Source organism: Delphinus delphis, chromosome 1 (genome assembly GCF_949987515.2).
Source record: "Delphinus delphis chromosome 1, mDelDel1.2, whole genome shotgun sequence".
In the NCBI taxonomy this organism is placed as follows: Eukaryota; Metazoa; Chordata; class Mammalia; order Artiodactyla; family Delphinidae; genus Delphinus; species Delphinus delphis.
In genome coordinates this window covers 146,352,680-146,366,139 of record NC_082683.1, presented here as the reverse complement: position 1 = coordinate 146,366,139, position 13,460 = coordinate 146,352,680, and the positions used below count along the sequence as shown (strand labels likewise).

General features: G+C 43.6%; 1 protein-coding gene and 1 non-coding gene across 2 annotated transcripts in view; one reads left to right on the top strand and one right to left on the bottom strand.

Moving 5' to 3' along the window:
* Positions 1-13,460, top strand: part of HHAT (hedgehog acyltransferase) — a 363,481-nt gene that overhangs the window by 27,329 nt on the left and 322,692 nt on the right. Inside the window, exon 3 of the mRNA XM_060010033.1 lies at positions 1-68. Within this exon, the coding sequence (XP_059866016.1) occupies positions 1-68 (68 nt within the window). The remainder of the gene's footprint in view (positions 69-13,460) is intronic.
* LOC132416726 (U5 spliceosomal RNA) lies at positions 10,150-10,265 on the bottom strand. Its single transcript, XR_009517696.1, has one exon. It is a non-coding gene; the product is annotated as a U5 spliceosomal RNA (small nuclear RNA).

The window sequence follows — 13,460 nt, the reverse complement described above, 5'->3', positions numbered from 1 at the left end:
AACATGAAGAGGAACTGGACCAAGAATTTGACCTGGACACTGACACTTTATTTGGAGGATTAAAGAAGGTACAGAGTGGATCAGTGATAAACCTTTTCCATTTTCAAACCCGGTTTCAGTGTTTTGCATCACTTTTGTATTTGGCGTTGACCCAGCCATAGTACTCAGCAACGACTGGACATTAAGTACCTTTCCTGCTGTAAAAGGTGCGAGTGTGCCGTGTAGAGAAAGGCATTCCCGTGCTTTGTCTTTATCTCATCCCATGTTCTCCTCTCAAAATACTAGAGATGTGGATCGGTAACCTTATCGGTTCATGCAGATTTCACTTTTGTAAAGTTTAGGAAGTTCCTTCCTGACCTAGCCATAGCTATTGGAGTCAAATGTGGCTCCTGGACACTCCCTATACCAACTCATGGCAACTATGGAACTGTTTCCTTCCTGCCTCTACTGCCCCTGGCCATCCACACCCTGCAGAGCATGCTGGGAATCCCCCGCCCCTCTGCTCCCTGGTTCCGGGTGGCAGTGGGCCATTTATCCTCCACTGCAGCTCATTGTGCCTGCTTAGATCGCTGGCAGGGTGGCCGCTGTTGCTCTCCTAGTGGTGACGGTTAGCACTTCTGTTCTTCAGAGTATGTCATGGGTAGGTACCAGACCCTCCTCTTTTGATTGCAAGATGTTAGACTACTTTCTGTGTCCCACCAGAACTCCTTTCCTCTTGAGTCTGGAGTTTTTCTTATTCTTCCCCTTTCAGTTTTCCAGGACCCCATTTCGGTAATGACTTGGATCACATGACATCCAGCTTCAGCTCATAGTTTGGGTTCAGGTCAACCCTAGTGAGGAGCTGTGTATTTGTTTTTCTAGGCATTTGGATATGTTTAAAAAAATGATATCACACCATTGCTTTTTACTATTTTTGCTCTAAGTGTGTAGTGTGCCAGGTATATTGTAAGTTTAATCAGCTTTTGTTGGTTGGCTTGGAGCATAGAAAGATGCTTGCACTCCAGGTTCGGAGCACCTGACTTACAAATGAACTTTGGAAGACAGTTCGTTTCCAAACTGGGTACTGCCTGTATTGATATCTTCCTACTTTGAGAGTTACAGATCTTACTTAGAATTGAAGAAAACTGGCTTCCATTTCCATTTGATTTTCTAGGGTAACCTGTCCCTTTTCTTCCAGCTCTGGCTCTGTACAGAGCCACCATATTAAATACATGGTTCATGTTTGTCTGGGGCTGGGAAGAATGTCCTGCCCTGCATGATGCTCTTCCCAGTTGTTCTGCCCACCAGACATTTCCGTGAAAAGTTGGATATAAATTTAATTTTCGTACATCGAATCCATTTGTAAATGTTTCTGATTTAAATAAGCCCTTTTTAGGATTATTCGTAAGATGTGTAATGTGCCCACTTCAGAGATGAGGAAATTTGGGAAGCTTTATGTCACAGTGGAACTTGAGTTGTCACAGTGTTACAGAACTCAGGTTTAGCTGCTCATCGCTCAGGAATCCAATACTGAGAGATAAGTGTTGGGTAAAAGGAAAGGTAGCTTTACTGAGGTAGCTGTCAATCCTGGCGAGAAGGTGGACTCATGTCCCAAAGAACCAACTCCCCAAGTTTTGTTCAGAAATTATATAGGGAAAAGAGGAAGGGGCTATGTGTTGAGGAGAGAGTTGCAAGGTGCATCATCAGCTCATGGACATTCTTGGTTGGTGGTGAGGCAACCAGGAGTCAACATCATCAACCTTCTGGTGCTGATTGGTCTGGGGTCTACGTGCTTGTGGGCAGCATCTAGTTAACTTCTTCCACCTGGTGGGGGTTTCAGTATCTGCAAAACAGCTCAAAGGATATGGCTCAGAATATATCTATAGCCCCTGAGGAGAAACTAAAGGTCCTTGACTTTGTTTAATGGCTAAGCTATTATTGTTTTGCCTTGTTTGACTTTTTCCTTTGCTTTTGCATTTTCTCACTTCTCTGATTAAACTTACTCTTTGATTACAGTTTTTCTGCAGACGAGACAGGCGGAGGACAGTGGGCGGGGGGGGGGGGTTTGTCCTGGGAAGGCCCCATTGGGTCCTGCTCTGGTTACAACAGCAGATAGCCCTTGTGAGTGTCTGGGATCTACTCTTTAGAAATATACTGCTATTGGATCTCTTACAACAGAAAAAAAATGGTGATTTAAAAAAAAATTTTAGAGTCATAATTCAGGCATTTCAGATAATACTGAATTGTTTGCCAGGGGCAAAAATAAGCAAACTCATTTTAGACTAAGAGACTTTTCGCTGAAGAGAAGCAACTGTGAGGCAGTATGAGAAGCTGAACGAGGATCAGGCCCTGACAGGTTTGGAGCTCCCATGGATTTCATTGTTGCAGGCTCAGCCCTGCTGGGTGTTGCTACTTCTAGACAAAGGGGCTTTGTCTTCGCTGACTTCCCAGCTCCCACCACCCCATCACGTTCAGCTGCTTGACTCCCTGCCAAAGCTTCAGAATCCTGGGGACATGACCTCTTCTGTGCATTCTCCATGACAGCCCCCTGGGGTGATGGGCACAGGCAGTGGATGTCGACGTTTAGGTCGACCCTGCCTTTGTGGAACAGTGCACAAGGCTCAGATAAAAGCTCCAAGGACTTTTTCTATTCTGAAAAATCTCTGTTCCTCTGTCCTGCTGATCATCCTTCCATCCATTCATCTGATGGTGTTGAGCACCTCTTGTCCTCATCTTTCTGTATCTCATTACCCTGCATAGGGGATGAGTAGTTTGGAGTCCTAGAATTTAGAGGGAAAATGGTGAGCCAGGGTGGATAGCCAACAGATGAAGGAAATTGATTCTGTGTCCTTGGTGAAGATCATAAAATAGACCCGGGGCCATATGTAGTGACAGGAGGTTCATGGATGTCTGCTGAAAGTCTTATTGCAGCTAAAACAGAAGCCTAATAGGTTCTGAGTATTTCCTTTGGAGGTTATGGGAGGTGGCAAGCAAACGCTATTCTGGTCTAAATTCTAATCAAAAGGTGACATTAGGCATGAGTAGAAATTGTGAACTTGAGAAGGAAGCTTTTATGTCCTCTGACCAGTCCATCCTTTAAATGTCGCTAAACCTCAGCACTGCTGACCTCCTTTGTTTGGGGGCCTGTTTTGTACATTGTACGGTGTTCAGCAGCATCCCTGGACTCCACCTCGTAGGTGCCAGTAGCACCAAGTCATGACAGTCACGAATGTCTCCAGGCGTCACCACATGCCCCCTAAGGACAAAACCGCCTCTCTTTGAGAACGGCTGGCCTGCAGTCGTATTTAAGGGCTTCGTCATGCTGACTTGGCCATTTCTTACCTTTGCTCATCCTGTTTCCTCCTCTGGATCGTGCTCCACCTCTTCCCTATCTGGTCCTCACTCACACTTCACATCTGAGCCCAGGTGTCTCCTGTCATGGAAGCATTGCGTGGACCTTTAACTTGGGCTTTTTAATGCGCATAGTTCCTGACACTTCTCTGCTTCTCTTTTTATCTCCTTCCACAAAGACAGCTTTTAACGCATGTGTTTCTGTGCCCAAGTCCATGTGGAGTGCTAGGGACATAGTAGTGAACCAGACAGACAAACTTCCTGTCCCAGTGTCTCCTAGTGGGGACAGACCAACAGTAAGTAAATGAATAAACGTTAACAGCCACAGATTGAGCTAAATGATCTGAAGGAGATGAACAGGGTGATGTGTAGTCATGCTTTGGATTGAATCTTGTACCCTATCATGATAAATATATTTGTACAGTGTTATCTTGTAGTATCCATCCTCCACCAGACTGTGAATCTCACAGGGGCAGGGCTGGGATTTAATGAGTCCTGTATCTTCAGTGCCTGGGACAGAGTAGGTGAGTATTTTGCTGAATTTAACTGCAGGAGACAGTAACACTGTGCCAGGTGGCAACATTGGCGTAAAATGCATCAGTCCTAAGTTCACCTTGATTGGCATGTACATGAATGCCGAGTGGGACAGTGTTGACAGTCAGAGCAGGGAGAGACCACCGTGGGCACAAGCAATCCCACACTGCTTCTGGGGGCAGACCTTCAGCTGAGCTCCACAGAATGGGTGGGATTTGGCAAGGTCATCTGTAGAGAAGATGCTCTTCCAGAGGGGCTCAGTGTGGTTGGAAAGGAGACGAATGTATCAGGGTGATGGTGACTCAAGGGGAAGCTTCCCTTAGGACAGTGAAAGGTTGCTGGGTCTGAGCACAGTCCTCCGGTTGCCGATGATGGTAGGGAGGATTATAGCCCAAATCAGGAATACCTTTGGGTCTTATCATTCCTTTGGTGTAAAGCTGCTTGTTTCTGCCGAGAGACGCCAGTTGTGGTGGGGGAGATTGCGTAGATGTAGCTCTCAAGGAGTGTTCGGGTTAGGTATGCTGTGACGTTTGCATGCTGTTTCGCGATGTATCTTTTTCCAGGCTTGAAAGTGCCTCCCCGCGTGGGCTCCAGTGGCGTCTTGGAGCAGTCCTGCGCTGGGAACCTGTGTGTGGCCAGGGACAGGTCGAGCCCGATGCCTTTCCAGTTCTGGCCATCTGTCTCGGTGTTTGGTGGTTCCCTTTTGTCTTGCCTAGTGTTTTTGCTAGATGTCCCAAGAACATGAAGGAAACTTTTTAGTGGCCATGTTCCTTGCTTGATATTTCTAGATAGTAGGTTCTGAATCAAACTGACATGAATGAAGCTCCATGTTGGGTTGTATTATCATGAATTTGTTTTCCTTTTCTTTCTTTTTTTTTTTTTTTTTGCGGTACGCGGGCCTCTCACTGTTGTGGCCTCTCCCGTTGCGGAGCACAGGCTCCGGACGCACAGGCTCAGCGGCCATGGCTCACGGGCGCAGCCGCTCTGCGGCATGTGGGATCTTCCCGGACCGGGGCACGAACCCGTGTCCCCTGCATCGGCAGGCGGACTCTCAACCACTGCGCCACCAGGGAAGCCCCTATTTTTATTTATGATTCAAGATAGTTGTTATAATGGAAAGAGCACAGGTGTGGAGTTGGATGGACTTGAGTTCAAAATGCAGTTTGCTCCATTTTGGAAAATCATTCACCTCATTTGAGCCTTAGTTTTATGTTTTGGAATATGGGAACGGGAGGGCTTATTGTGGAGAAAGAGATGATGATAAAACACCCAGCATGTATGTGGTTGGTACAGAATGGATCCTCAGTCCATGCTTCTGTGGTCATTATTTTGTCCTTCCATGGATGGTGACGTCCTTGCTTTAGAGCTAAGATTTGTTGATTCCCCCTGTCTGGCAAGGAGATAATGTTCTACAGAGAAACGTTTAAATCTAGAAGGGGATGGATTGCTACTGAAAGGAGCTCTCAAAAGCCTAATGCATTATGAAGAATTTTACATGTAATCAGTTACTCATTTCTTTCCTGAGGACATCTCTTCCTGTGACAGTTCTGAAATTGGGGCCCACTTGTGAATGAGACGTTCTTTGAGAAGTAGAATCAGAGAGGAATTTTCAGTGCCTGCCAAGAAGGTTAGAAAGAGAAGATAAGATCAGAGAAGGGAAGCTTGATCACTTATGTCTTTGAATGTTAAGAGAGAAGAGGTCGTTTCTAAAGTAAAGATAAAATTTTTAGCTACTCAGATTTTACCTATAAAGATTTTAATATTCAACTTATTTATAAATTCCTCTGTATTTTGATACTTCAAAAAAAACACCCTCAGCAAGCTCTATGTTGAATCATTTAACAAATATTCATTGAGTGGCTGCTGTGTGAGAGGCTTCTAGGCTGGGTGCTGGGGGGCTGTGACCTTCCAGGCTCTGTCTTCACTGGGCCCTGAATTCAGGGGACACTGATGCTGAGACAGTGAGGTAAGTGATGCAGCTATTCACGGGGCATGCAGAAACAGAAGGTGCCTGTAACCCAGACTCACAGAAGTTAGAGCTGAGGTACTGGGGAAGGATGGGTGAAGGGGGCAGCGGCCCTAAGGACTGGATTTGAGAGAGTCCTTCAGTTTGGCTGGGAGGTTGAGTGAGAGCAAGGGATGATACAGGATAGACAGGGGCTGGATCATAAAGGCCATTGGGTGCTATAGGTGGAGCCTGGACTTTATTCAGAAGGCAAGGGACGGTTACTGAAGGGGTTGGGGCCATTGCCATTTCTTCTGAGGACTCTTTGAGGAGCCTTGGCATTTCTCTACCTTGCCCGCCTCCCCCGATCTCCCCCACTCAAGGTTTGTGCATCCCTGGACTTAACGTCCTGGAATGTATATCTCATAATGTTCCTCCCCATTTCTTACAGTATGAAGTCCAGACTCGGTGGCTGACATTCAGCCCCGTTTGTCCACTGGCCCTACCTCGTTTTAGCAGCCTCATCTCCATGTAGTAACCACGTGCTACGAAATAACAGGATCGTCTGCCATTCCCCAAGGATGCCTTGAGGTTTCCTCCCCGTCATCCTCATGCAGACTGGGCACACTTCCCTGCGGCTCAAGGAACAGCCCACGTGAAACCTTTCCTGACGCCTCTCTCCCCGGCTCCTCCCCCTGTTGGCATTGATTCCTCCCTCCTATGAGCTCCATTCCCAGGACTCCTCCCCGAGCCTGTTATAGAGCAGTTACCTGTTTTAGGTGTAAGAGGATCTTTCATCCCTGCCTCACTGGAGCAGGCATTCAGTAGTGGCGGTTGGGTTAAGGTGGACATGGCTGTCTGGTTGGGCACTTACTGTGAAGGATCATTGGCCCCCTGGCGATGTTTGCTTTGTTTCACGTGTCTCAACTCTGGCAGGTTTAGAGAGTGTAGGCCTTACCTCATTTTCATTCAGCCGTAGCTCTTCCAAGATGATTGCGGTGTTCTGGTCGTGTCTGCCTTCCTCCATCTGATGGGAACAGGTGAACGTGTGGTTTGGTTGTTTGTGTGAATTTTCAGCCCATCCTTATTAACAGAGGATTGGATGCAGCTTTGCCCCTTCACAGAGGGGCTGCTCAGCAGAGGGAGATTCTTGTGTCCTGTTCCAGCCTCTCCAGGCAGAGAGGGTGTGGGCTGAGGAGTCTCCAAATGGTGGGAGCAAGAAGCCCGCAGACTAGTAATGGAGGGAAGTTTCTTGAGCACACGTTGGGCTTGATTCCCTCTCGTTTACATGAAGAACTCCTGCTCTTAACCTGCCAGTACGCTGTCTCTTGTCTAGTCTCATCCCTGCTGGATGTCCTTCCTGATATGTAGGAGATTTGCAACTAGGCGGGGGGAAAAGTGAGGCAGTAGTGATTTCCTGGGGAGCACAGGAAAGGGAAGCTCTCTGCCTTATGTGAAAATAGGGTCTATAATGCAGATGGATAAGCATCAAATTTGCTTATTAGCTCAATCACTAAGCCCCCTGCTTGGCCCTTCTCTCTCTTTTATATCTATTAACTCATGCAAAATATTGTTTTTTTAAAAAAAATTAATTAATGATTGATTGATCGATTTTTGTCTGCGTTGGGTCTTCGTTGCTGCACGCGGGCTTTCTCTAGTTGCGGCGAGCGGGCGCTACTCTTTGTTGCGGTGCACGGTCTTCTCATTGCGGTGGCTTCTCTTGTTGCAGAGTACGGGCTGTAGTCGCGCAGGATTCAGTAGTTGTGGCACACGGGCTTAGTTACTCCGCGGCATGTGGGACCTTCCTGGACCAAGGATCAAACCTGTGTCCCCTGCATTGGCAGGCGTATTCTTACCACTGTGCCACTAGGGAAGTCCTGCCAAATATTGTTTATTTTGTTATAAAGTTTCTTGAAGGAGCCCGGAGAAGATAAGGTGAAATTAGAACCAAGGGTTTAGCCCTGCAGGACTAAAAAATCAGGTGTGTGTATGTGTGCATGTACACGTATGGAGGGAGAGAAGGGAGAAAAAGAAACAGATTGAGAGAGAGGTTCCCCATGACTACTTAGTAAAACCTTGAGGTGATGATATAGGTTTGGAGCAGTGAGACATTTCTCAGCCACAGGCCGGTCAGTTAACAAGTAATTCTTTGCTAATCAACTGCTTTTCTATAGGTGCTGTGGATTAAGGGAAGTAAGAAGCATAGCTTCTCTCCTCAAGAAGCTAATACTCCATCTGAGAATGCCAGGCTGCCATGTGGCTTTAATAGGGATGATGCTCTAATTATTTAACTAAGGGCAGCAGCATCTGTCAAGCTGAAGAGATAGCAGGTGTACACAGCCAGGACAACTGACCCTGTTTGTGTGTCCTTCCGGAAAATCGGCATTTCACTGAACAAAGTGTTTCCATTTTTATGAGTGTCCCTGGTTGGTATAGCCCAAAATTGCCATGTGAGTTTCCAACCTTGGAATGACCAGGGAAGGCTCCCCAGAGGAGGTGGATCTGAGCTGAGCCTTGAACAGGAGGATAGTGTTTTGAACTGACCCGAGTCTGTCTGATTGTTGAACAAAAGTCAGATTCTTTGGTTTTACTCTTATTAGCTTCTGGTAGTTGGACGTGGGTAGGAGTTAAATATCTTCCTTTCCTGTAACCTCACTACCAAGTGATACGTCGTAGGGAAAGAGTTCAGATCTGAATTCTGCCACATGTGCAAACACTTATTACTTATTTCTTCAGTGGCAGGTACAAAATCTGCCACTGAACCTGTTCTCTGTCTGTAGGTTCTCCAACAAGCACCCTGCAGGAAGGATTCATCTGAGGCTGAGGCAGTTCTACTCTGGGCTGGAGCAGACACCCTGCTAGTCTGACAGGGGGAATGGAACCTTATGAAGTAAAGGGACATAGAAGCACAGGGGGTGCTAGAAGGAGGGCTGTTTTCTCTGAAGCTCTGGGTGCCTGCTCCAGGGATTCTGATGCCTCACCCTTATGAGGTTATTGGAGGCTGAGAAAATTTCTCACCCACTGCCCATGTTGAACACCACTTCCTTCATTTGTACATTACTTCTTTCTAACATCCTTAATGCCAATAAATTCTCAGGTGCAGCTTTCAATACCAATATTGAAATCAGTTGAATTGTAGCCATGTCTGGAACTGGATTTCTGACTGGGACCCTTGGAGGCTAACTCGTCCCTTCTGGAATGTGGACTCTGCATTTGGGCACTTTTATTGTCAAGAACAGCCCCTCAGGGTAGAGGAGGTTGTTTACACAACACATCCTATGTAAGTGCTCCAACAGATAGGATTCTGAGAGTAGAAGGAGCAGAGTTCAGCAGCGGCTTAGAGCTGAAATTTGGGGAGAGACATGGGGGAGGGTGGAGGAGGGGAAACCCTTCCTTTTCCCAGTACCTTCCCTAAAAGTGATGCCTGTCACCATTCTTTAAAAGGTTATTACCTTTTAAAATCATGACATGACAGTTGATAAGTCTCTGTTAAAAAGAAATTAGAAGCAGCTGCAGGATAAAAGTGAGATCATGGGCCCGTGGGAGATGTGAAGGGCGGTGTCTTTGTGTGGGGAACTGACTGAAGCCACTTGCAGGATCACAGTATCTGCTGAAAGGAAAGGTTCACGTTGGTGAGGGTTAGTTAGTCCATTATAATTTTGCTCGTGGGTTGTATGAAGGCCGTTCTCCAGCTAAATTTGATCACACATATAGACGTTTATTAGGCAAGCAGTAGAAACCAGTTCACACCAGCCTGTTTGCTGGGCTGGGTGAAGTTTCAGGAGGCTCTTTGTCCTTTAGGAGCTGGTACCACTACCATGCATTTAAGGTTCCTCTCGTGGCTATGACATCATGCACTGGGGATTCTGGACGATCTGGCATCAGACCACCACATACTTTCCAACTTGGAACTGAATACAGGACCTTTGAGTGGGGCTTCAGGGCCATCACTTAGGATATATGTTTTCAACATTTTAGATTCTTCATTACATAGGGGAGGGAAGGGGAACGGTTCAGTTGTTTTAGCCAATGTTTCTGATGTGAGTGGCAACTGGCAAGTCAACACTTCATCAGTGGAAATTCATTTGACATAAATTTATGACATTTTACTAGAACAGCTCAGGCAGAAAACCAATAAAACTTTATAAGCTTCTTACTTATAATACTAAAACTGTGTAGGTTAATCAGAACAGTTCAGGTAGAAAACCAATAAAACCTTAGCCTATAAGCTTCTTATAATACTAAACCTTGTAGGTTAAGAGGAATAATGGCATGTTGAAAGCGGCAGGAAGATGGGTTATTTCAGAAAGATCATGTCTTTTATTACAACATCAGACACTAGCCCTGCCAAAGCAAGGCCTCAAAAAGTTTGTGGAACATTCAGACTTAGTTCTCTTCACGGAAATCTTTAGTAAAAGGCGAAAGATTTATTCTATCTGAAGAGAAACCAGACTCTAACGCTGGTTTACTAAGCTCATTTCTCCAGTAACCGCGGATCCTACTTCACTGATGGGGGCTCTTTGTCCCCAAGGGCACTTCCTGCTTAAAGTTTGTACAAGGGATTTGGTAAGCAAACTTCTCATAGTTAGAAATGTTCAGTTGAAAGGAATATTCTTTTAAACTTGAAAGGATTGTACTCTATACAGGGTACTGTGGGTATGCAAATGAGAAGTCTGACTCATCAACTTTGAGATTCTGCAAATACCATAGTATTCCTAGCATGCCTCAGGAACCACCATTAGGGGGCGAAGCAGAGGTCTACGTGGCTGGGCTTTAAACCCCATCCTGGTTCAACCACGGAAACTGCAGTTTTTGTATGTGGTATATTGGGACTTTTGAGTGTGGTTCTATTCCTTTCCTTTCATTAACCACCAACACAGTTAAAATATAGAACCAGAAAGAACTTCCTTTCTGCCTCTTTCTAGTCACACCCATCCTGCTCTCGCCATCCCGAACCCGTGGAAGCCACAGTTTTGTCTTTCCATCTCATGATTTTGTCATTTGAGAATGTTATATAAATGGAGTCATACGGTATTATAACCTTTGGAGACTGGCTCCCTCCCCCGCCCCCAGCTTAATGCCCTTGAGATTCATACAAGTTGTGTGTATCAGTAATTTATTCCTTTTCTTTGCAGGGTATTAGTTAATGATATGGATGGACCACAGTTTGTTTAACCATTCGACCCGTGAAGGACATTTCGGTTGTTTCCAGTTTTTGGCTATTATAAATAAATCTGAGGTGAATATTTGTGTACAGGTTTTCATGTGAACTTCAGTTTTATTTTCTCAGGGATAAATACCCAGGTGTTTGATTGCTGGATCGTATGATAAGTACATGTTTGGTTTTATGAAAAACTGTATGAACTGTTTTCCAAAATGGCTCTACCATTTTACATTCCCACCAGAAAAAGGTATGAGATACTCAGTTTCTCTGCACACTTACTAGCATCTGACCTTATTAACATTTTAAATTTCAGCTATTCTGATAGGCGGGTAGTGATATCTCATCATGGTTTTCATTTGCGTTTCCCTAATAGTTAAAGACGTTGAACATATTTTCATGTGCTTATTTGTCATCTCTATATACTCTTTAGTGAAATTCTGTTCATATCTTTTGCATGTTTTTACTTGGAGTGTTTGGTTTATTTTCACTGTTGAGTTCAGAGAGTTCTCTGTATAGTCTAGATACTAGTGCTTTGTCAGGTAGGTGGTTTGCAAATATTATTTCTCAGGCGGTGGCTTGACTTTTCATCCTCTTGGTAGGGTCTTTCACAGAAATCCAGTTTATTAATTTTTTTTTCTCTTAAGAACTGTGCTTTTGGTGTCATGTCTAAGTACTCTTGGCCTAGTTTTATGACCCAAAGATTTTTTTCTTTTCCCCCCCACAAAGTTGCCTAGTTTTGCATTTTACCTTTAAGTCTGTGATCCCTTTTGGGTTAATTTTTGTGTTAATTTAGGTAGAGATTTATTATTATTATTTTTTTGCTTATGGATATCCAATTGCTACAGCACCTTTTGTTGAAAAGACTGTCTTCCTCTATTGAATTGTTTCACACCTTTGTCATAAATCAGTTGGCCAAACTTGTGTGGCTCTATTTCTGGGTTTTCATTTCTGTTCCATTGATATATGTATCTGTCTTTACACTAATGCCACATTTTCTTGATTACTGGTGAGTCTTAAAATCAAGTAATGTAATCTAATTTTATTCTTTTTTTCCAAATTGTTTTAGCTCATTTAGTTCCTTTGCCTTTCCAAATATGCTTTAGAATAAGCTCTTCTATATCTACAAGACTTTTTGCTGGGATTTTGGTACAATTCTGATAAATTTATAGATCAATTTGGAAAATTGATGTCTTCACTATGTTGAATTTTCCAATCCACGAACAGTGTGTCTTTAGCCTTATTTACATCTTTTCGGATTTATTTCATTAGTACTTTGTAGTTTTTAGGAGACAAATTCTATACATGTTTTGTTACCTTTATGCCTAAGTATTTTATTTTTTGAGTGATTATAAATGGTTTTACATTTTAAATTTCAATTTCCACATGTTCATTGCTAGTATATAGAAGTACAGTTGGCTTTTATATGTTGATCTTATATCCTATGGCTTTTCTGAGCTCATTTATTCCTTATTGGAGGGTTTTTTTTTCCTTTCTTTTTGGACAGACTTGTTGAGTTTTTCTGTGTAAGCAATCATGTCACCTGCAAATCAGGACATTTTCATGTCTTCCTTTTCAATCTGTTATGACTCTTCTTTTCTTTTCTTATTGTGCTGGCTAGGACTTCTAGTATTATGTTGAATAAGAGTTATGAGAGTGTACATCCTTGGCTTTTTCCCAGTCTTAACCATTAACATCAGTCATTCACCATTAAGTATGATGTTTCTGTAGGTTTTTCTGTAGATGTTCTTTATCAAGGGGGGGAAGTTTCCCTCTATTCCTAGTTTTCTGAGAATTTTTATGAATCAGTATTGAATTTTGTTAGATGATTTTTCTGCATCAATTGGTATGATGATGCTATTTTTCTTCTTTAATTAAGAAGATGTTAATATGTTGTATTACTTTGATTGATTTTTGAGTATTGAACCAGCCTTGCATCCCTGGGATAAACTCCACTTGGTCATGGTGTATAATTTTTTTATATATGTAGCTGGACTACACTTGCTGATATTCTGCTGAGATTTTTCTTGTCTGTGTTCAGGAGGGGTATTAGACTGTAGTTCTCTCTGTCTCTCTGAGTACTGTCTATGTCTGATTTTTGACTGATTATATATGGTCTTGTATCTTTAATTTCAGATTTCATATGTTTATTACTAGACTTAGAAAATGAGTTCGGCAGTATCTCCCCTATTACGGAGAAGTTCTTTAGGTGTCAGGTAGAATTCTTTAGTGAAACCACGTGGGACTGGAGATTTCTTTTTAGGGATTTTAAAACTATGAATTCAATTTGTTTGATGGTTAAAATGATATATATATATATATATATTTAAAATTTTTGAATTTTATTAAATTTGTTTTTTTATACAGCAGGTTCTTATTAGTCATCAATTTTATACACATCAGTGTATACATGTCAATCCCAATCGCCCAATTCATCACACCCCCACCTCCACCACCCACCCCCACCCTCCCCGCCGCTTTCCCCACTTG